At 38.9% G+C, this 21,122-nt stretch overlaps 1 protein-coding gene across 1 annotated transcript; it reads left to right on the top strand.

Annotated features, from left to right (window-relative positions):
- The first annotated feature begins 1,709 nt into the window (after positions 1-1,709).
- Positions 1,710-8,213, top strand: LOC137643592 (uncharacterized). The gene is made up of 5 exons (XM_068376315.1): positions 1,710-1,835; positions 2,310-2,436; positions 2,918-3,105; positions 4,708-4,789; positions 7,844-8,213. Exons 3-5 carry the CDS (start codon positions 3,086-3,088, stop codon positions 8,057-8,059), a joined length of 318 nt encoding a protein of 105 aa, XP_068232416.1. The 5' UTR covers positions 1,710-1,835; positions 2,310-2,436; positions 2,918-3,085; the 3' UTR covers positions 8,060-8,213.
- The last annotated feature ends 12,909 nt before the right edge of the window (positions 8,214-21,122 follow it).

Genomic DNA, 21,122 nt, shown 5'->3' with positions numbered 1-21,122 from the left:
CCCCTGAAAAGGAAGAGAGGAGTCTCAAGTGTAGTAGCGTCCCCTAAGGTGAAACTAACTCCGATTAGACTATTCAGGGCCGTCCCACCTATCCCTCCATCCAGACGCACTCCTATCTCACCTCTGCTAAGGGAGTCACGCGAGGCTCGAGTTTCCTCCATTCCACCTTCGGAGGAAGTTTCGTCTTGTTTGCAGAGTTTTCACCACCCGCGAAACTCAGGAAGGACACTCCTCTACGGCTTTCCATTCTAGAGTCCATTCTCCTTCCTCGGAAAGGGTCTTAGGACTACAAGACTATCCTCCCAAAGTCCTCTTCAAGGTCGTCCAGGCCTTTAAGTCACATTAGGGATGCCCACGACCCACCCTGAGAAGAGCTCTCTAGGGTGGAAGGAGACTTCGCTGCTAGTCCTACTTCGGAGGGAGAGCTGAAAGAGTCGGAACATGCATTCTGGCAGGTTCTGACTCTTATCAGGGTATTGAACAGGTTTTCGGACCCAGCGATACCTCCAAAGAGGGCAAAGACACTGTCTTAGACAGTGTGAATATAGGTTGATGACGGACTTTGCAGAGTTGATTAGCTGATTTGAATGTAAACAATGCATGAGATTTTAATTCACTATGTTTTTTTATTATAAATACAATACTAAGATGTGAATATTACATGCATTATTATTGGATACAGTTAAGTGAAACAACAGTTTAATCAAAATCCATTTTATTTCAAATATAGCTGTAATATTTTACCACAGTAAATGGATACACACTGTACAGAGAGAACTAGGACCAGCTGGGTGTAGAGGTAGTTAGTGGCGCCCAGCGCTCCCAGTGTAAAGGAGCGCAGGCTATTTGAAATCATCGCCCAGCTTGAATTTTATCGCAATTGTGATGCAAATTTTTATTTAATAGGTATTGCATTGTTCTTGGCCATCCCAATTCTGTTGCCAACTATTAGAAAGTAAATTCTTAATGTTGGGTAAACAATCACCACAAAGATTTTTTTTTTCTCTTCTCCTTGGCCGTGAAAAACCGAAACAAGAAACCGTGATTAACGAGGTTCGACTGTAATAAGCTGAAGATAATGCAGATAAAAAGGATGAAAATGGAAATGAATTAAAGAGATATGATGAACATTTAATGTAAAGAGGGGTTAATTTACATATATGTAACAAGGATTTTTAATCAAATTATTAGAAAGCTTAATAGTTGTTTCTTGCCTTGCTGAAGTCATTCTCCCATTAAAGGTCTCGGATCTGTATAGTTGGGAAAAATACAAATTGATTAAAAAATATTTTTATATTTACACTAAAGAATGTTGCAAAATTTTCACAGAAAGACATTAATCATATTATGGGAATTTATAGTCAATGTGTTTTCCTTAGTATAGTCCAGGTTATCTTTATGAAAATATACGTAATTGTTAATTTTTTAAAGATTTTATGTAACATCACTTAATTTAGACTGAACAAGATGCATTTTTTATCTAGTAGAGTAAGGAGTACAATTGAAAAAAACATTTTAATTATCTGTTTCTGGTTTCATTATGTTTAGTTGGTCAATATTTTTTACTGGATTCTGATCGTTGACTTTTGTGATATTCCCAGATTCGAAGAGATGAGTAGCTTTTCTACAGTTATTTCGACTGAGGGTTTAGAATCTTGAATGATTAGGCTATTGATGTATGAATTAAATTCCCTATTTTTCCAGTGTTCTTACAAGACAATGCAACGAGAACACTTCTTCACTTCTTGTGTCACATCAAAAACGTTCATCAAAATCATTGACCTTTCCAATGTGATATTTGTGGGAAATGCTTTCAAAAGACAAGATGCCCTTAGGTAAGCCTCTGCATTTGTAAGAATATGAGAGCTTTTAATTAATTGACTGATAGTACAGAAGTTTTCTACAATTTATTAATTTTTTTTTTTTTTTGCAAAATTCAACCAGTGCTTACCTCTTAAGTAAGATATTTTGAATTTGGATTTATGTAATTTGGTCTAGATAACCCAGCGCTGGGGCCTGTGAGGCTCTGTAGCACTCAAGTGCTGCTATGGGGAAAACCTTGCAGTTACACTGAAGAAGAGGTTAGACAGCAAGATCTAAGAAAGAAGGAAAAGAGGTAAAGCTGAAGGATATCAAGTTAGTTCAGCTAGGTACTGAAGGAATGCTGTAAAAACCCCTAAGTAACTGCTATGAGGAGCGCTGATGGCATTAAACACTATGGGATCTCCAGTAAGACTAAATTGATAACAATAAATGTTAGTGATTATTCATCATTAGAAACTACAACTTTTCTACTGATTTATTTTCAGATAGCATCATGTGTCACACTATCAAAATGTTGGGAGCAGTAAGAGTGGGAAAGTGGGACCCTATGGATTTGTTTGCCCCATTTGCCAGAAAGTTTGCAGATCTTCAGCCTATTTGAAAGAACATATGGTGAGAATCTTTGCTTTAATGTTCGGTGACATTTTTACCAAATAGCTTAAGTATATTGTAAACAGTGGCTAGGCATTAACCAGAACAATCACCGTTAGGATAATAAAGTGAAGTGTAATTTCTTGAGTATTTGACTGTCATTTTCAAATGAACTTAATCCTATGATAATGAATAGGGTAATAAAAAAATCCACGTTAAATTGAGAAAATGTGCAATTACATTCTTTTGATGAATGACCTGTACATTGTCTACTTCATGTATTTCTACACTTTTTCGTTGATTGACTATTGTAGATGGTACACTTTATATCAAGCAAATTATTTTGTAATTACAGTACCTTCATCATCCATATTAAGGAGTCTATGAAATACATAGTACTGTACTTGTCCTTTAGTATAAATATTTGTTGTTCAAAGAGCTGAAGGATCATTTGTGCGTGTCGACTTGATGCTTGGCTCTGAATAGTTTTCTTTATCCTCAGGCAACGCATTCTGAGGAGCGTGCTTTCCTGTGAGAAGTTTGCGGAGCCTCTTTCAAGACACGGTCTGTGCAAAGGAACCACGTACAGACTATACACCGCCGTCCTCGTTCTTTTACTTGCTCCGCCTGCGAAAAGAAATTCAACACAAAATTTGCTTTACGTCGACACATGAAACAGCATGATCTAAGGTTAGTGAAGTTATGATACTTCCCATAAAGAAATGTGGTGTAAGAAATAGATAGTGGGTCAGATTATGTATTCATAAAACTTGATTGATATAAAATTGATGATTTCTTTACAGATATCTTGAGGCTGGCTATAAAATATTTCTGGTCTAAATATTACATACGAAAGGAATTAGTAAAAGGAGTAAATAAATTCTTTGCTCAGCATTTTTAAATCACAGTTTCTAGATTATTATCATTGTTGTTATTATTATTATTACATGTAAGCTACAATCCCAGTTGGAAAAGCAAGATGCTACAAGCTCAAGGGCTCCAACAGGGAAAATAGTCAAGTGAGTTGAGGAAATACAGTAATAATTAAACTACAAAAGTAATGAACAATTAATATGAAATATTTCAAGACCAGTAACAACATTAATATAGATATTTCATATATAAACTTAAAAAAAGAAACTTATGTCAGTCTTTGCAACATAAGAACATTTGCTACAAGTTTGAACTTTTTAAGTTCATTCAAAAATCTAGTCGAAGCTGGAATAATATAGACACTGGTGGTTTAAAGTGTGTGGGTGTGGTTACATCCAGCTTACTTAGGAATCCATAACTTTCTAAACTATATGCTTTGCTCCCAATGGCATGCTCCTCTGCAGGAGTCCTGGGTCTATATCAGCTCCTACTCTTTATAGATTGCTTTTCAGTGAGTTTGGATATCGTCCTGAGTGCTCCTAGGATTATTGACATTATGTACCTTCACTTGCAGATCTCATAACCTTCTCAATTCAATTTGTTGGTCTTGGTACTTTTCTACTTTTTCTCTCCCCTTATCCCACGGAGCTGCAACATCTGTGAGTGATACTTTCCTTGTCTTAGTTGACAGTGTGACATCTGGATGGGTGCTTGCATCACCATCCTGATACTGTAGTCCCAAAGTAACTTAGTGTGATAATTTTCTACCTCAGCTTGAGGTTGATGTTCATACTCTTTGCTGGTGCATGTTATTTTGTACACAGACTCCAATGGAGAGGTTTAGCCACTGTATCGTGGCCTTTCTTACACTTATTTGAAGCAAGTGCTGAACATTCCCTCTGTTACTGTTGGCATGTTCTGCTATGGACAATTCTTCAGTTTGTCTCATGAATTGCGCAGGCATCGGTTTCTTTGCCATTCTTGTTTTCTCTTTCTTCCTGTTCTCTCTCTTTATACTTTTGAGTCTTGATCCACCTTTATCAAAGTTTCTTTCTATCCCCATGCACTCTTTAGCAATTTATTGTCACAGGTCCACGCTTTGCTTTCCATGTTTAATAACTTGGTTGTTTATGATTATCGTAAAAAACAAAATAAGCCTGAAATGACCTCATAGATTCTGTGAAACTTGAGTTGTTGCATCTACTTCAAATCTACAAACCAGAGCCAAAACTTTAATGGCATCCGAAAATCCATTACCGAGCGATATTAGATGATAGTCTTAATCTTATTCTATGAAATGTTTTGTTTTGTATATCTGGAGCTAGGTTTGGAGATGAGAAATGAAAATGAATTGTAGGTCATTGTAAAGAAAATATGAAAACTTTGTTTTTGGTTTTTTTATGTTACTGTACCCCACAGCTTGTTAGATGCTGAAGGACTGACTGAGGTTACAAGTTCATTATGCAGCCTACAAGAAAATTTGGATGTTTTAACTCATGCAGTGAGTATTCACGTATCTATTTAGTTATTGACCTCTGAGTTTAGAACCTTAGAACTTTTGGAGTAAGAATCACTTGATAATGAGACCCTTTTTTATTTGAAATGTCATCTTGTGTAGATTTTTTAGGATGTGAATCTTTTCTTTACTTGGTACCTAGTCCCATTCTAACCCTGTTATGCACAGCATGTATTCTTGAATTAGTGTGGAATAATTTGTATTTGGATCCTGTAATGATGGTTACAGATTGTCATTGATTTTATTACCTCCGCCAACAAAGTTGGAAGGAGGTTATGTTTTACTCCCAGTTTGTGTGTTATCAGCTTCCTGGCCACAATTTTAATCGTAGAGTAATGAAATTATTGGTATTAACTGTTATGTAAAAAGCTGGAAATGGTTATATTTTGGAAGGTCACGGTCAAGCAAAATGTCCAATTCACGTAATCAGCCATAAGAGACTTCATACTTGGTTCATATTTGAGTGTATGAAAATTCACGCTAATTAATACATGTTAAGGTTAAAGGTCAAGGTCGAGCAAAAAGTTGAGAAATGAGTTCCTGTGGCGGAGATCTGCGCTCTACTGAGTGCCCCTCTAGTTTTTTCTGTCATTTATTATTTCATTTCATCACTTGGGAACAATCATTCTAGTAGGCCCTCTTTAATCCAAGAAGCTTTGAACATGGCCATTACCAAACTCTTTGAAATCCATTGGGAAAGTCCCTATGTATAACCTATATTTTCTTTCCATCAATATTAGAAACATGGTAAAATTGGAAATAATTTGATACAACCGTAAATGGTTCCAAATTAGAATTTTATTGTTTAACAAGCAGGTAATTTAAAATAGGGTGTGAGTTCTAATACATTACAGTTTCATTTCAAATACTTAGAGTTATCTGAACAGTTGGAGGATTAAGGAGTTATTGTTTACATTCCTGGCAGGTTATGAGGATTGGTTTCTTAAATTAATATTATTTTGATAAAGTTAATTACTTTTTATCAAAATCGGCATAATGGAGGAATTGAAAAATGAATGAAACATTCAGAGATTTCCACCAGATTATTATAGGATCATTGAAGGACTGCTCAGATTGTTTGATGTTGGATCTTTCTAATGCTCTTCTTTGCCTACACTTGCACCTATAATATACCTTACACCCTCACTGAAGTGGAAAGCTACAGTACTTGTCTAGTGGAAATTCACCCAAATGGCAACAGTGAAAGAAATTCTTCAAATAGGGCAAAAAGGTCTTCTAGAAGGAAACTCCAAAACCAAACCAGTGTTCTCTTTTCTTGGACAGTACCATGGCCTTTTCCTCTTGGGTTCTCCTAAAGGAAGCTCCACTAATTAATATTTTCAGTCTGTTTGCTCTTCCTTGTTGTTTTATGAAACTAGTGTTGGGCAGACCTAATAGAATGGACAAGGATGCCTGGTGGTTTATAAAGAAGGTTCCTCTTACATAATTTTTATATCTGTACCTAATCTAATATAAATCTTTAGGACCTTTAATGGGAGTATTTTTTTTTCAGCATATTTAGAATTCAGTTGTTAAAAAATCAGCGAGGTATTGGTAGTTACTGGTTGGTGGCAGGGAAGCGAACCCCCTATCCTCCCACCAGCACACTTAGGTAGTCACTTTGTTCTCAGCCTTCAGAGATTACAAATGTACTTCTAGCGCTGTCAAGTGGCAATTTTAGTCTTTAGGTGGTTCTTTTAGATAAATGCTAGCAGTTCGCGGTGTGCGAGAGAAGAAGATGAAGAAAGGTTTTGCCACTTTCCTGATTACTAGCATACCGACGGTTGTCTAAGTCCACGAAAGGGAGTTATGTTCATGTGATTCAAACCATTTCTTGCCCCCTGGGAGAGGGAATGGTACCTATGCACTAACTCGTTCATGCTCACCATCTTGCCTGTATAGTATATGAAAGATTTTATATCATTAAGTTACAGTTTTTAAAGTAATATTTCCATGTACAGTAGTACTGTATAGAAGTAGTTTGAAGAATGTTGTGGGTAAAAGGCAAAGAGTTGTATGTCTACTCTGTAATAAAATAATTCAATTTTGTGAGATGAGCTATAATTTTACTGTATGTATTCATAATGTCCATTTGGATATTAATGCTTATAAATTTCTAGAAAGACAAGAGATTGTTGAAACAGCCAAATTTAGTTCTATGATGTACTAGATTGGTATTCTCTCCATCATGGTCTTTGGTTCATGGCTATTTAAAAGTGTGGTTTAGTATTAGACTTCTGTCCATCACTTGCAGCACTTGGAAGGAAGTGGCATCTGCTTTCTAACCATACCTTACATTACTTCTCGTTTTAAATTTAACAAATCGGCAGTTACTAGCTTTAAAAATATCTTGGGGTGTTTTAAATCATGCTTTTTCACATACGATTGGTTCTGAAATGCTGTCACCCTCAGCTGTTTTTCATTAATCCATAGCAGTTATAATTTATCACCTTCCTGGATGATCTTAGGTCTTTACTCTGACACTCCCTTTGCTACATTAATTTCTTTAATGGCTTTTTTATTTGTCAAATTCATGTAGATAATTTATTTCTATATACCATGTGTATGCTTTGGAAAAGTTAGTCACGCAAACACCATTATTAGTTCTATAGGGATTTTTGGAACCGTTTTTTTTTGGCTTATCACAGCCACTATTAATTATCTTAGGAACAATTGTGTAAGGAAATATTTTGAAAACCTTAATAGTCTTGAGTAAGCAAGGGCTACTCATAAACTGGGTCAGCCGCCTTCATCTCAGATATGTCTTTCACCTTGCCCAAGCATCTCTACACATACAGGATCTTTCAATTTTTTTTTATCTCTGGGACAAAAATTTTTAAAAAAATGTTGTTCTATCACAAGATTGAGAAAGTTGTGTATTTGATAGATCAAGATTTCTATTACTTTTTTACCCAGTTGTTTTAGTGTAATTTAGTTCTACTTTATAGAATGTATTAATTTAATAAACTGAAATGTAAATATAAGTTTTTCTTGAGAAAAGCTTGCTTGCGAAGCCTGTAATTTATGCTTTATTTTCAGAATTCTGAAAGCATTTCTTCATCAATCGGTGAAGGATCAGTCACAGTTATGGCAATGCCCCCAGAGCTCTCATCTTCTCCTGCTCCTCAAACAGCATATGAGATCAGAATTGATGGCCAACCAGTCTTCATTCTACCTCACATAGGAGCACACCCTACCTTTTTCAACGAAGAGGGTGAAACTGCTATCATAGAAGGTAGTACCAGATGTTACTGAAGGTGAAACTGCTATCATAGAAGGTAGTACCAGATGTATTTAGTTACATCTGCATTTTGCCATTTCATAAATAGAGTACATTACATATGATAATGATTATTCACTTGTAATATTAGTAATGAGTTAAAGATTTTTCAAATCCTTTATTCATATATGTACAGTGGGTCCTCAGGTTACAACTTGAATCTGTTCTTATGACAAAGAGTAGCCAAGTTGAAAATTTGGAATGATTAAAAAATAATAAACACATGGAGAACATAGATATAAAAGAATAAAATACTGTAATTAATCTATGGGAGTTGCATTGTATCCACAAAACATTGTTGTTAAAACCATTCTAACTAGAGGAGGTACAGTGCAAATGAAAATCCTTAGAATTAAGTAAACTTTTTAAGTTGAATGAGGAAGTATACTGTAGTAATTATATGGATTACATAAAATTGTTTTTTTGATGGAGAAGTATACTGAAGCACTTATCATAAAAAACACTGTATAGACATGTATGGAAAGTACTGTCTTTGGTTTTGTCATTATCATAGATTATTGTTGCTATTTTCAGATACAAGTACTGTACTTGTGGAGGATAATTCAGATATAAAGACAGACCTATTTCTCTGAAGTTGATGGCCACATTGACCAAAGCATATTGGTTCCTGTTGGATCTAACACTGGCTGTCCTTACTGATGAACAGGTATTCGTTTAAGTACTGTACTGCCTATTTTATTTTACATAGTAGTGCCCTTTTTAGTTGTTAAAGTAAATCCTAAACCAATTGATAATGGTTGCAGTAATTAGATTTGAAAACTAACATTTGTTTCTAAGCGTATACAAACCTTTCATCCTTTAAAATAAATGTCGACTTCAGTGTGAGCTGGAACTGCCAATGAACTGTTAACAGACTAGTCACTTTTGACTTGGCTGCAACCAGTACGGATGTACTGTTACTGCTCTCTTTCACTTTTGGTTCTTTACCTTGCTTTTGTTTGTCTCAGGGTTTCTTTTTCCCAAGATTTTCTTCAAGCACTTTCACTTGTAACAGCAGAAGTGCATTAAAAGGGAAGGTGTGGTAGTTTTTTTCAGGAATCCTCATGTGTTGTGCACCACTCCATTAGAGATGCGTTCATGCTCTTCCGATTTGGAAAAAACAAACTATACTTGGAGTGTAGCTCTGCTTGCTCGGTGGTAGTATTCTATTCCTGGGATGAGGTTACACAATTTGGAGTATCTTTTATCTTCATATCCGATAATGAACATCATTTTGTGGTGGTAGGTACACTTTGTGCTAACAATGTGGCTCAGGTGATAACCCCTGGGTAGTACAGTGAAGTGTTGTTTCAGTGTCAGCGAGTATAGGCGTTCTCTCATCACACATGGGAGTTAATCGATATTTTTCTCCTAGTCATGTGCTCTGTCCATAATTTCAAGATTTTCTCCATGTTAAAACCTGGGCACATACCATTGCGTTGACTTCAGCAGTGCCGTAGTGATGGTTGATCAAATCTTTCTCCTCTTGAATATCTGAATTGAAGACTTATCCTTCCTATGAGCAACTTCTGCATAAGACTTTCTCTCCATTAAATCAAGAATTTACACCTTATGTTTACCATGGACCTGATGAAACATTTCCCCTCGTAGAATCAACACTAACTTTCAACTACTTGAAAGAAGTTGAGGGACTATGGTTTTGCAGTCACTACACAATAACGTTTACTATGTTAGTACATACAGATAACGCTACCTCACATAAGAAAGAAGCTGCAGCTAAAGACAGAGTGATGAAGGGCAAAGAGTGGGCATCTCAATAGTGATTTTACCATAAAAAATTACTCTGCCTGTACGTACATGCGTTAAGTAGCCTACTCTGCTGAGAGTTGAACTGACAATTGGTTGATGTGTGTGCTTCCTGCCTAAGCAGCCATGTATAATTTTGTTTAATAATATCAATAGGACAACAACATATACTGTGGTTGAATCCATGGTTGGAGTATCTACAGATAAGGAAGGCAGACGGTATAGAGAGTGTGCCCTTGTTCCATCCCCACACACCAAGGATAAACCAGTTTGTAGAAGCTATTGGTTTTTTGTTCTTACACTTGACGCAAACCCTCATTCTTTACTATAGGAGATATTCTAGTGCGAGCTTGAAAATACTGCAGAAAAATCTTAACAAGGTCGTTAACGACCGGGCAGGTAGTTATCCACCTATTAGTGGGAGGGGAACTGCTGGTCGATAGCTACTGTTTACCTTCAATTGAATTCAAGCCGTTGTAGTGGTAACACTGCTGCTACTGCTTTTGTTTGACTGGCAGACTAGCCTTTCTTTGATTGTGTTTTTGATTAATTTTTTTTCTTTTTCCTTTATTAGATGCCAAGTTCTTTGTTAGATGCCAAGTATGTTGAGAGTAGTCCGCCCTCTCAGTGGGAAAAGTTCGAGAAGAGGAAGAAGAAGAAATCCAAGAGGGACTCGTTACCTCCAGGTACGCTGTCGAAAGGTAAGGAGTCTCGGTCCTCTTCTTCAGCTTCTCGTTCTCTCACTTCAGACTCTTCCTTGCCTCCCTCCTCCGGGGGAAGTTGAGGAAGAGTGGCACCATTGATTTAACCCCCATTCCTCTTGGTCAGGCAGATCATGTTGCCTCCCCCAGTGGGGCAATATTTTCCGGCACCGGGAATGATTCCATTACCGCTTCCATTCCAGATTATGTACTAGCGGTATGGCCTGCCCTTGGACTTCCTGGTTCTCCTTCGGAGGAAATTTGGAACCAATCCCTCGCGGGCAAGGTAGTGCCTCAGGTCCCTTCTGTTTTGGAATCCTCGGGAGTACCGGACCTCCTTTACCTCCCGTCAATTCAGTCGGTGCCCGCGGAAGTTTCAGGGGATGTAGTAACTTTAGCTCCTGTGGCACCTACTTCGCACTCCGTTTGCACTTCTACAAAATCACAGCATCGCAAGCGCGAACATTGCAATACCTATCCCTTCTCCTCCTCCTCGTCATCGTCCTCGCCCTCTTCGGAGGCTAGGAGGGAGAGAGAGAGAAGAGGAAAAGGAGAGCTCGCTCTCCTTCGCCCAGACGTTCTCGCCGGAGAGACAGGCGACATAGGAAAAGACATCATCGTTCTTGCTCTTCCTCGCCTTCTGTCTCTTCACGAGATGTCTCGCCGCAAGACTGTACGCTTCTTATCGTCGCCGTCCTGCCTCGCTATCGTCTTCCTCTCGCAAGTGATCATCTAAGCGCTCTAAGAAAAAGAGCGTTACGTTAAGTTCTTGGTCTTCGTCACAAGAGAGCTCTCCAAAGCGTAATACGCGCTCGCGTAAGAGAAGCTCTTCCCACGATTTGTCATCTAACAGCACCAAGAGCACGGCCAAGGGCAAAGCACGCCCTGACCTTGAACCCTCTCCTTAACTTTCTCCTCTGACCCTGGATCCCCTCACGGCAAGGCTCACACCTGGCTGCCCCTCGGAGAGACTCTACTCTTCCAGTCTCTTTCACAGCCACAGAAGCATCGGTAAGGCTGAGAGATCAGATTTGAGAAATTCGAACCTTCTACAACCTCTCCTCTTTTCTAAACAAGCAGTTTCCTTTACCTTAGATATTTGGAGGAAAGAGATGCAGGACACCGCAATGCAAAAGGCTGCCTCCTTTCTCACAATGCAACAACAGCCAACTCCGCAACCTGAGCCCACAACCGTGGCTCCACTCCCAGCCAAGAGCCTCAGCCTTTGTAGCCAAACCTATGGACAGAGGAAACTCGGCTCCTCCCAAGGCTGAAGACAGAGGAAGGAACCCTAGATAGAAATAGGGTCTCGGCTCCCCCCTTCCAGTGCATAGGGGGGTGCCTGCAGGGGAGTTGGAGGAGGTGGAAAGCTATGGGGGCCATGCAAAGGACCATCAAGGTGCTTCGTTGGGGGTACTGCATCCCCTTCATAGGCTCTCCTCCTCCACTGATCTCGTCCTCCCAGGTCCCTCAGAATCGCGGGAAACAGCAAGCCCTTGCTCGGGAGATCCATAGCATGCTTCTAAAGGGCGTCATGCAACAGGTCCCCAACACCTCCCCAGGGTTTTTCAGTCGCCTCTCTCTGGTAGAGAAAGCCTCGGGAGGGTTGGAGACCAGTAATCGATCTCTCTACCTTCAATCAGTTTGTGAAGCAGACTCCATTCAAAATGGAGAGAGCAGCCTCCATGATCTAAGTGGTGCTTCCAGGAGACTCTGTGGCATCTGTGGACTTAAAAGACGCGTATTTCCAAGTACCGATCCATCGCTCAACTCTGAAATTCCTGCGCTTTCTTGTTCAGGGTCGAAGCTTCGAGTTCAAAGTCCTATGCTTTGGCCTCTCAACCGCCCCACAGGTGTTTACAAGGGTTTTTGAACTTGTTTCCTCCTGGGCACACAAGCATGGGATACGCCTGCTAAGGTTTCTAGACGATTGGCTACTCCTGGCCTCAAGGAACAAGCTCTGGATCACCCGAGAAGGCTTCTCGACCTTTGCATGGATCTTGTGATCCTTGTGAACGTAGAGAAGTCTTGTTTGATTCCAACCCAAGTCATGAACTATCTGGGTATGTCCATTAACACCCAGGTAGGGAGGGTGTTCCCTTCGGAAGACAGACTTCTGAGACTGGAATAATCCACCGCCCAACTCTTGTCTCCTCCAGCCAGGATGTGGCAGAGTCTTCTGGGTCATCTTTCCTCCCTGGAAAAACTAGTTCCAGGCAGAAGATCAAGAATGAGAAGTCTCCAGTGGTATCTGAAGACCCATTGTTCCCAAAAGATCGATTCCCCATTCTTGCCAGTGAAGGTTCCAGCTCTGGTGATACAAGATCTTCAGTGGTGGTAGGCCAGAGAGAATACCCAGACGGGCATTCCCCTCCAAAGCCCCAATCTGAAGTTAAAACTCTTTTCGGACACGTCGCTATGGTGCTGGGGTTCCCACCTAGGCCCGAAGTTAGCATCAGGAGTCTGGTCTCCGATAGAACAAACACTCCATATAAATCACCTGTAATTGTTAGCAGCCTGAAAGGCCTAAAATACTTTATAGAATATAGAAGATCTACAAGGACGAGAGGTGGTGCTGATGAGCGACAACTCCACAGCCGTCTTGTACATCAACAAGCAAGGGGGTACTCTGGCAAGAGACCTCTGTCTGCTAGTGGTACAGATTTGCCAGTGAGTGGAAGGTCACAACATTTCTCTCACAGCTAGGTTTATTCTGGGGTGGAGAAACATCGTGGTGGATCAACTAAGCAGGCATCGGTTAGTGTTGAGTGGTGAATGGTCTTTGGATCCTTGAATAGTGAAGGCAGTAATAGCTTTGTGGGGTTTCCCCACAATAGACCTGTTCGCCGCTTCTCTGAATGCGAAACTTCCCTGCTACGGGTCTCCAGTTCCAGATCATCAGGCAGCGATCCAGGACACCCTTCAACAGTCTTGGGACAACCTGGACGCATACGCCTTTCCACCCTTTTGCCTGCTGAGAAGGGCGATCAACAAACTCGGGACCTCCAGGAACTGCAAGCTAACCCTAATAGCTCCGGCATGGCCAAGCAGAGAATGGTATGCAGATCTTCTTTCCCTGCTGTTTCAGGTTCCAAGGTTTCTTCCTCCAGAACCCCTTCTGCTGACGCAAGCCACACAGTGGGGTCCCACCACGGGAGAATTCCCTTACTGAAGCTTCACGCCTGTAGGCTGTCCAGTCACTCCTCAGACGCAGAGGCTTGTCAGAGAAATTGGCTGAGCACATGTCCAGGCTCCTGCACCAATCTTCCACAGACCTCTACCAAGCGGAGTGTGTTTGCAGCTTAGTGTAGAGGGCGGGGCGTGTCTCCACTCAATCCCTCTCTTCCTTTAGTTGCGGACTTACTTTTGTACTTCAGGGAGGAAAAGCTCCTCTCAGTCTCGGCGATTAAGGGCTATCGTTCGGCCTTGAGCCTCATCTGTAGACTAAGAGGGGTTGACCTTTCCACCTCAGAAGATATCACCTTGTTGATTCAAGATTTTGAGAGATCTTGCCCCCAGTTGAGATTAGACCACCACCGTGAGACGTGTCCCTGGTCTTAAGTTCCTTAAAGGGTCTACCCTATGAACCCTTAAATAGGACCTCTGACTACTTTCTGACCCTCAAGACCATCTTCCTAGTACCTCTGGCCTCAGTGAAAAGGGTCAGTAAACTACATGCTCTGTCTTAAGACGTCACCCATTCTAGAGGATGGGGCGAAGTCTCTCTCAACTTCGTGCCAGCTTTGTGGCCAAAACTCAGAATCCTTCATCGGCCGATGAGAGGTTTTGAGAATTTTAATTTTTCAGCCTCAATAAGGTAACACAGGATACAGACCAATTGTTACTGTGCCCAGTCAGGGTGCTAAGGAAATATCTGAATCGCACCAGACCTTTCAGACCACGCCTCCATAATCTCTTCCTTAGTACCAACAAGGTAAAGAAGAGAATCTCTCGCAACACCATCTCTTTCTGGTTCAAGAAAGTTATTGCGAGAGCCATTCACGGAGACCCAGAGGCAGCACAGCCCAAGCCCATCAAGTTAGGGGAGTGGCTGCCTCACTGGCGTTTAAGAGAAATTTCTGTCTCCCAAGTCTTAAGAGCTGGTGTCTGGAAACGCCAATCTACATTCATCACTCACTATTTGAGAGATGGGACACATAGGTCTCTAGACACCTTTTCTATAGGGCCTATTGTGGCAGGTCAACAGGTACTGTAGCTACCTTATGCCCTTTAAGGGGACAGTATCCATTGGTTGAGGATCCTGTGTTACACTAGGTTTTAATAAGGACATCCATCCATCTTCTCCCTCCCATCTGGGTATCCTAGACTGTAGCCAGTTTAGCCAGTTTCAGCTGGACTCGCCAATGGAAATAAGGTATGAAACTCATCTGATTCCTCTCACATACCATAAGTTATACTTGTAGTCACGAGGTTTCCCCTTTTCAAGGTTGGGGGAATCCTAAGTATGAAAGGGTCCGAGTCAAATGTTCCTGACCCACTTCATCCTGAAACATTTGTTTCCATGAAGCTACAAACTTTCAGTTGTGCTAAGATTATGGGGATCTACAAAGAAAGAAGATTAACAGGAGATTTTTTTCTTCAAAAGAGTCTAGTCTGAGGACTATCTTCCCTAGGAATAGGGAACTCCTTAGGCACCCTAGCCTCAAGACTAAGTCTCCTATAATAAAGAACGATGGTTTGTATCTATTGGAGGAACAAATGACAAACTTATTTTCCTAACAGACAAACCCGAATTCTTTACGCAAATCTTCCCTCCATCACTGCCCCCCTAGAATAGTCCTAGGTAGAATCCGATTGAAGGTAAACAGTAGCTACCAATCGGCCGTCCCCCACCGCTAACAGGTGGATAACTACTTGCCCAGTTATTAACGACCTTGTTAAGGTTTTTCTGCAGTATTTTCCTGCTTGCGCTAGAATATCTCCTTTAGTAAAGAATTTGGGTTTTTATGTTAGGAAAAATACAAACTCTTGTGTTTGTCATTTTGTTTTATTAATGCATTATTAAGATATAAAAACAAAGCTAGCCTAAGAAGGGTATTCATGGCCCGCCAAAAATAGTTTTACTTAATGATATGGAATGAAATTTATTGATTTAGGGCTTAGCACAATACAGAAACAAGTAAATTAAAAACTTACTGTAGAAGAAAGGCAGCTACTGGTGACAATATTTACACAGGCTAATGTTAATAATAAATTTTTATGGTATGGCACTTGCAGGATCTGTGTGAAAACATTAGCACACCTCTATTAGGTCATTAGGAAGCCACAGAAAATCTGGAATTTATTTTCTAGAAATGGTAAAAGTGTCATAATAAAAAAAGTAAAAAAATAGCAAGTGAGCCTGCTCTTCAAACAAAAAATTTGCTGATTATTTATAAGTGAAAAATAAAAATTGTAATCCTGGTAAGAGGAAATTTCATACCAAATGTCAAGGCTCTTGCCCGCAGCAACGGTTTAATACAAAGTAACAAATTGGTTCTATTTAAAGGGCATGACTTTGTTATTTTATCAATGTATAGAAGTCACTTTTAAAGATACAGTAACTATTTTTCATATGCAAGTTTTTTGCTTTTGATAGAAGTGAATTTAAAGATTGTAGACAATAAAATTCCGCATTGTTTCATGCTTTTGAGGTGGTCTCCTGTGTACATCAATAACAGGGAATCCTTCATCATCTCTCCTTCACTAACTCTGCTAATTTCGCCGATATTACCCACTTCTGAACTCTTATTAGAGAAAATTTTCTTCTTCCTTATGTTAGCGAGATGTTGAAATTGTCTTATCCTCTTTGCCAGGATGAAATTCTTGCTGAAACCAAGAAAACAGAATTAAAATTGAGTGAATGCCAGAGGTCAAACTTGAATGTGTACTCTCTATGAGGTTTGTGCTAAGACTGAAGGCCGAAAGGTGTAATTATTGTGTAATACATCGGCTTGTGACTGATGAAATCTATACAGATGCCATTGCTCACAATTTGTTTTTTATTAAAATATAATAATTATAAAAATTCACGATAACAAGAAATACTGCATTTTTTTGTAGAGAACAATGTTTTTGGTTTATTGAGTTACTTTTACTAATTACCCAGTAACTATGAAAGTGAGAGGAATTTTGATAAAATATTTTGTACACGCATGCTCCATTGCCATTGGCATACTGGCCGGGACCCTTAAGCCTATAAGATCCAGCAGCAAGCTCAAAAATAGCCAACAAGAGATCATTGCATTTTCCCCATTCTAAGCCTCTGCCTACACTAAAGCTTCATCAAGAGGAACGGGGACAGCATAGCTACCCCACCCAAAGTAAGGCTTATCTCAAGGCCAGTCAAACCTTGGCTTCAGAGCAAATGGAGGTCAAATTATATCATCCAAGGGAAACAGAGGAGATGGTACCGTATATCACATAGATGCAGAAGATCTTGTCAGTGAAGGACTTCAGGTCGTGTGCATAGTTTTCGCGAATGTTGGACATTTTCTTAGTAGGCACACAGTATGGTCTCAGTTGGTTGTAGATATCTAAACCTCCTTTAAGCCACAAGTTTCATTAGGCCAGGACCCTGAAATTTGGATACTTTAAATAAGATGATGAAAAAAGGAGTCACAGAAATGTGCAGGTTTCTAAAATTCAAGGGTAGACTATTTAGCATATTGAAGAAAAATAATAAAGGACTTTAGCAATAAAACATTTTCAATATTGATAAACTATATATAACATGGTATATATATGTCGTCCTATCCAAAAATGCAATAGTAATCTGAATTTCCAAAACTCCAAGCAGTGGTTGAGTCATACCCCTTAATGCAGATGTTTTGCATAGCTCATTTTTCCTTTGTATCATTGAATTGACAGATTTAGTTTTCAAACGTAATTTAAGAATTGTAGTAACTCACTTGGCACTTAGTCTGCTGTCACTTGTTTCTGTGTACCGGTAATGAACACTATATGAGAATTAACGTACATACTCTAACATCACAATCAGTATTTTTAGGATTTTTAATACAATAGCTCAAAATAACTCTTGGATATTAATGACCTAATTCTAGTACATAGGATATTTTTTATCACTGATTATTGCCTTTTGGCTATGCTCTACTGCTAAGACTTTTCGTTAAATCAGTTGCGGCCATAAGATTTAGTTCATTTGGCATTTTATAAATAAAACTTACATTATTGTACGTCACTGTATATAACAAGAGATATTTTAGGTTGTTATTATAAATGAGTTGGTACATCATAACATTAATTAGCTTGTATGCATCAATTCTTTAGGAAGTACTTTGGGGCAATGCAGTGAGTAAAGGTAGCTACTATTCTTTCCAACAGGAGCCACTGAATCTGGTGAGGTGATGATACCTACAGAATCCGAGAGAGCGACAGGCTTCAAGTTGTAACAGCAATAGGTAATACAATAATTTAGACAGAAAAAAAATTAATGAAAGATGAGACAAAACTTACAAATTGGCCATAGGAGCCTAATCTACTTTCCACCACTAACTACTATAGGTAGTAGGTTGGCCTAAACTACTATAGGTATTAGGTTGGCTGGGGCACGAGCCCACCCGTTGCTATACTACAGCCAGAGAGTTATGGGGTCCTTTGGCTGGCCAGACATTACTATATTGGATCCTTCTCTTTGGTTATGGTTCATTTTCCCTTTGCCTACACACACACATATACACACACACACACCCAATAGTCTGGCCTATTCTTTACATATTTTCCTCTGTTCTCATACACCTGACAACAGGATTACCAAACAATTCTTCTTCACCCAAAGAGTTAACTACTGCACTGTAATTGTTCAGTGGCCACTTTCCTCTTGGTAAGGGTAGAAGGGACTCTAGCTATGGTAAGCAGCTCTTCTAGGAGGACACTCCAAAATCAAACGATTGTTCTCTAGTCTTGGGTAGGCCATAGCCTCTGTACCATGGTCTTCCACTGCTTGAGGGTACACTCGATCATATTATTCAATCTTATTTCTCTTCCTCCTGTTTTGCTAAATATTATTTTGTTTATATAGGAGATATTTATTTTAATGTTACTGTTCTTAGAATATATAATTTTTCCTTGTTTCCTTTCCTCACTGGGCTATTTTACCTTGTTGAAGCCCCTGGGCTTATAGTATTCTGCTTTTCCTACAAGGGCTGTAGGTTAGCAAATAATAATAATAATAATAATAATAATAATAATAATAATAATAATATCTATGAGCAACGATCCGAATCCTTAGGGGCCCCTTTCACGCTCAGTTGCAGCCTTCAGGTGAGAACGTTGTGGGCGTGGTTTACTGTATCGTTGCGTGCATGGCGTGATTTTATTCGCAAGGTTCGAACTCACCGTCGACCGGTCAGCTCAAGAAATGTTCGAGCAGTCCTGAATGTATGCGAGGTGTCTTCATCGTGGCCTGCAGGCTTATCCTCATTCTACGGTTAAAAGTTGCAGTAGAAGAATCCTAGTAGGCGAGCAGTATGCCTGACATCTTGGTAGATAGAAGATTTTGGAACTAATTCATTGATGTATACAAGGCTATCCCTTGGGGATATAGCTAGGGTTTCCAGATATCCCAATTTTGCAGGATTTGTCCCGAATTTTATCATTTTGTCTCGTGTCCTAGACTAGACGCTCACGGGATGCTCTTTATCCCGCATTTAGCTCATCATGAAAAAAATATATAAATAAATAAGAAAAATATTAACAAATTAAAATCCTTACCTCATGATATAACGTAAAATGGTGATTCTTTCTTGAAATTACGATGATGATAATATAAATTGAATAACCAAAATATGTTACTAAAGGTCTACTGTGTTTACATCAAGCAGCCAATCAAGTATGCAAATTATTAAAATGACTAGCACCAGGTGAGTGGTGATTAGTGAATAGTAACATACTGTGACCTTTCATTTTAACCCTCCATAACAAAGTGGTAATACTGCTTGCTACAGCCAACTTTTTTCCTCTTTAAAACTAGTTGCATGCAGCCTGATATGTCAAAACGTAAAAATAAATTTCGTGATGAATAATCCAGCAAGTGGACATTTATCAAACAAGGAAGGAACCTGTTGTTTATGCCATTGCAATTTCAGTATTGAACATGTCGGGAAGAATGATATCACGAGACACATTGATTCGGCAAAGCACACAGAAAGCATTTCCACCATTTCAAAAGATGATAAAATAAACTTCATGATCAAGAAAAACACAACGAACTTTAGTATCAAGAAAAACAGAGATAGAACAAAATTGATATTAGCAGGATAAGTAGCCATGGCCTTTCATACTGTTTTTCATCATTCAATTCAAACGATTGTACAAATGTACTACTACCATTATTATTATTATTATTATTATTATTATTATTATTATTATTATTATTATTATTATTATTATTATTATTATTACTTATGCTACAACCCTAGTGGGAAAAGCAAGATGCTATAACCCCAATGGCTCCAAAAGGATAATTAGCCCAATGAGGAAAGGGAATAAAGAAAAACTACAATCAGTTTAAGACCAATAACAACATTGAAATAAATATTTCATATATGAACTATAAATAATGGAAATAACAAGAGGAAGAGAAACAAGGTAGAATAGTGTGCCCGTGTGTACCCTCAAGCAGGAGATTCCTAACCAAAGATAGTGGAAGAACATAGACAGAGGCTATGGCCCTACCCCAGACTAGAGAACAATGTTTTCATTTAGAAAGTTGTTATTTCTTTTCATGGATGTTATTAGATGTACCTCCAGTATGAGAACAGATACAATCTTCTTGTATAGTGTTAAAATACAAATGAATAAAGATTTATACAACGTGCTTTTTTGCCTGTAGTCAATTGCCAAAATCCTCCTTGATCAACAATTGCAGAACAAACGTGATGAATGGATGACCAAAGTGTGTCATGAAAGATGGTTTTCCATCCTTCAGCAGTTAGCCTTCAAGGAACAGAATTCTAAAGTATCAATTTCGTGTGAATATCTATTCAATATTCCTGCTCATAATGCAAATGTGGTTCTATGATAACTGCTCAATGGACAGACGAAAGGAATAAGTTAGATGTGTCAACTATAGATGTTATTTTACAGTGTAAATGGAATACAGATTGTCTTTGCAAAGAATTTTACAGACATGCTTTCCAAATGAAAAAAAGTGTGTTTAAAAAATATGGATTACTACTTTTCCAAGTTAGTCTGTTTTTTTTTTTCTTTCTTGTAGTTTGCATTAAATATTGATTTTCCTAATTTTGTTTCTTCATATCCCTTTAAAATGCTTGATATTTTTCGATACGTCTCTAGATTTTTTTTTATGTTGATCTGTGTGTGTATATACTATATGTGTATGAATTTATATGAATATAAATAGTATAGGCTGAGAATTGCAAGATTTAGGAGTGTCTCGGATTACTAATCTTGAAATCTGGTAACCCTAGATATAACACATACGATGCAAGTGTCTTTCCTCTCTATATGTGGTGCCACAAGGTCTAAAAACTTGCGGAATGTAGACTCATCAATTCGTAGATAATTAAGTAAATCATGAGACTCCCAT

Source organism: Palaemon carinicauda, chromosome 7 (genome assembly GCF_036898095.1).
Source record: "Palaemon carinicauda isolate YSFRI2023 chromosome 7, ASM3689809v2, whole genome shotgun sequence".
In the NCBI taxonomy this organism is placed as follows: Eukaryota; Metazoa; Arthropoda; class Malacostraca; order Decapoda; family Palaemonidae; genus Palaemon; species Palaemon carinicauda.
The sequence above is the reverse complement of the archived record's forward strand: the minus strand, read 5'-3'. Positions and strand labels throughout refer to the sequence as shown.

Bases quoted from the DNA above. Each gene is read 5' to 3' on its own strand.
- LOC137643592 (XM_068376315.1), top strand. From the start codon at position 3,086: ATGAAACAGCATGATCTAAG. The intron at 3,106-4,707 runs GTTAGTGAAGTT...TGTACCCCACAG, and splicing joins ATGAAACAGCATGATCTAAG to CTTGTTAGATGCTGAAGGAC. The intron at 4,790-7,843 runs GTGAGTATTCAC...CTTTATTTTCAG, and splicing joins TGGATGTTTTAACTCATGCA to AATTCTGAAAGCATTTCTTC.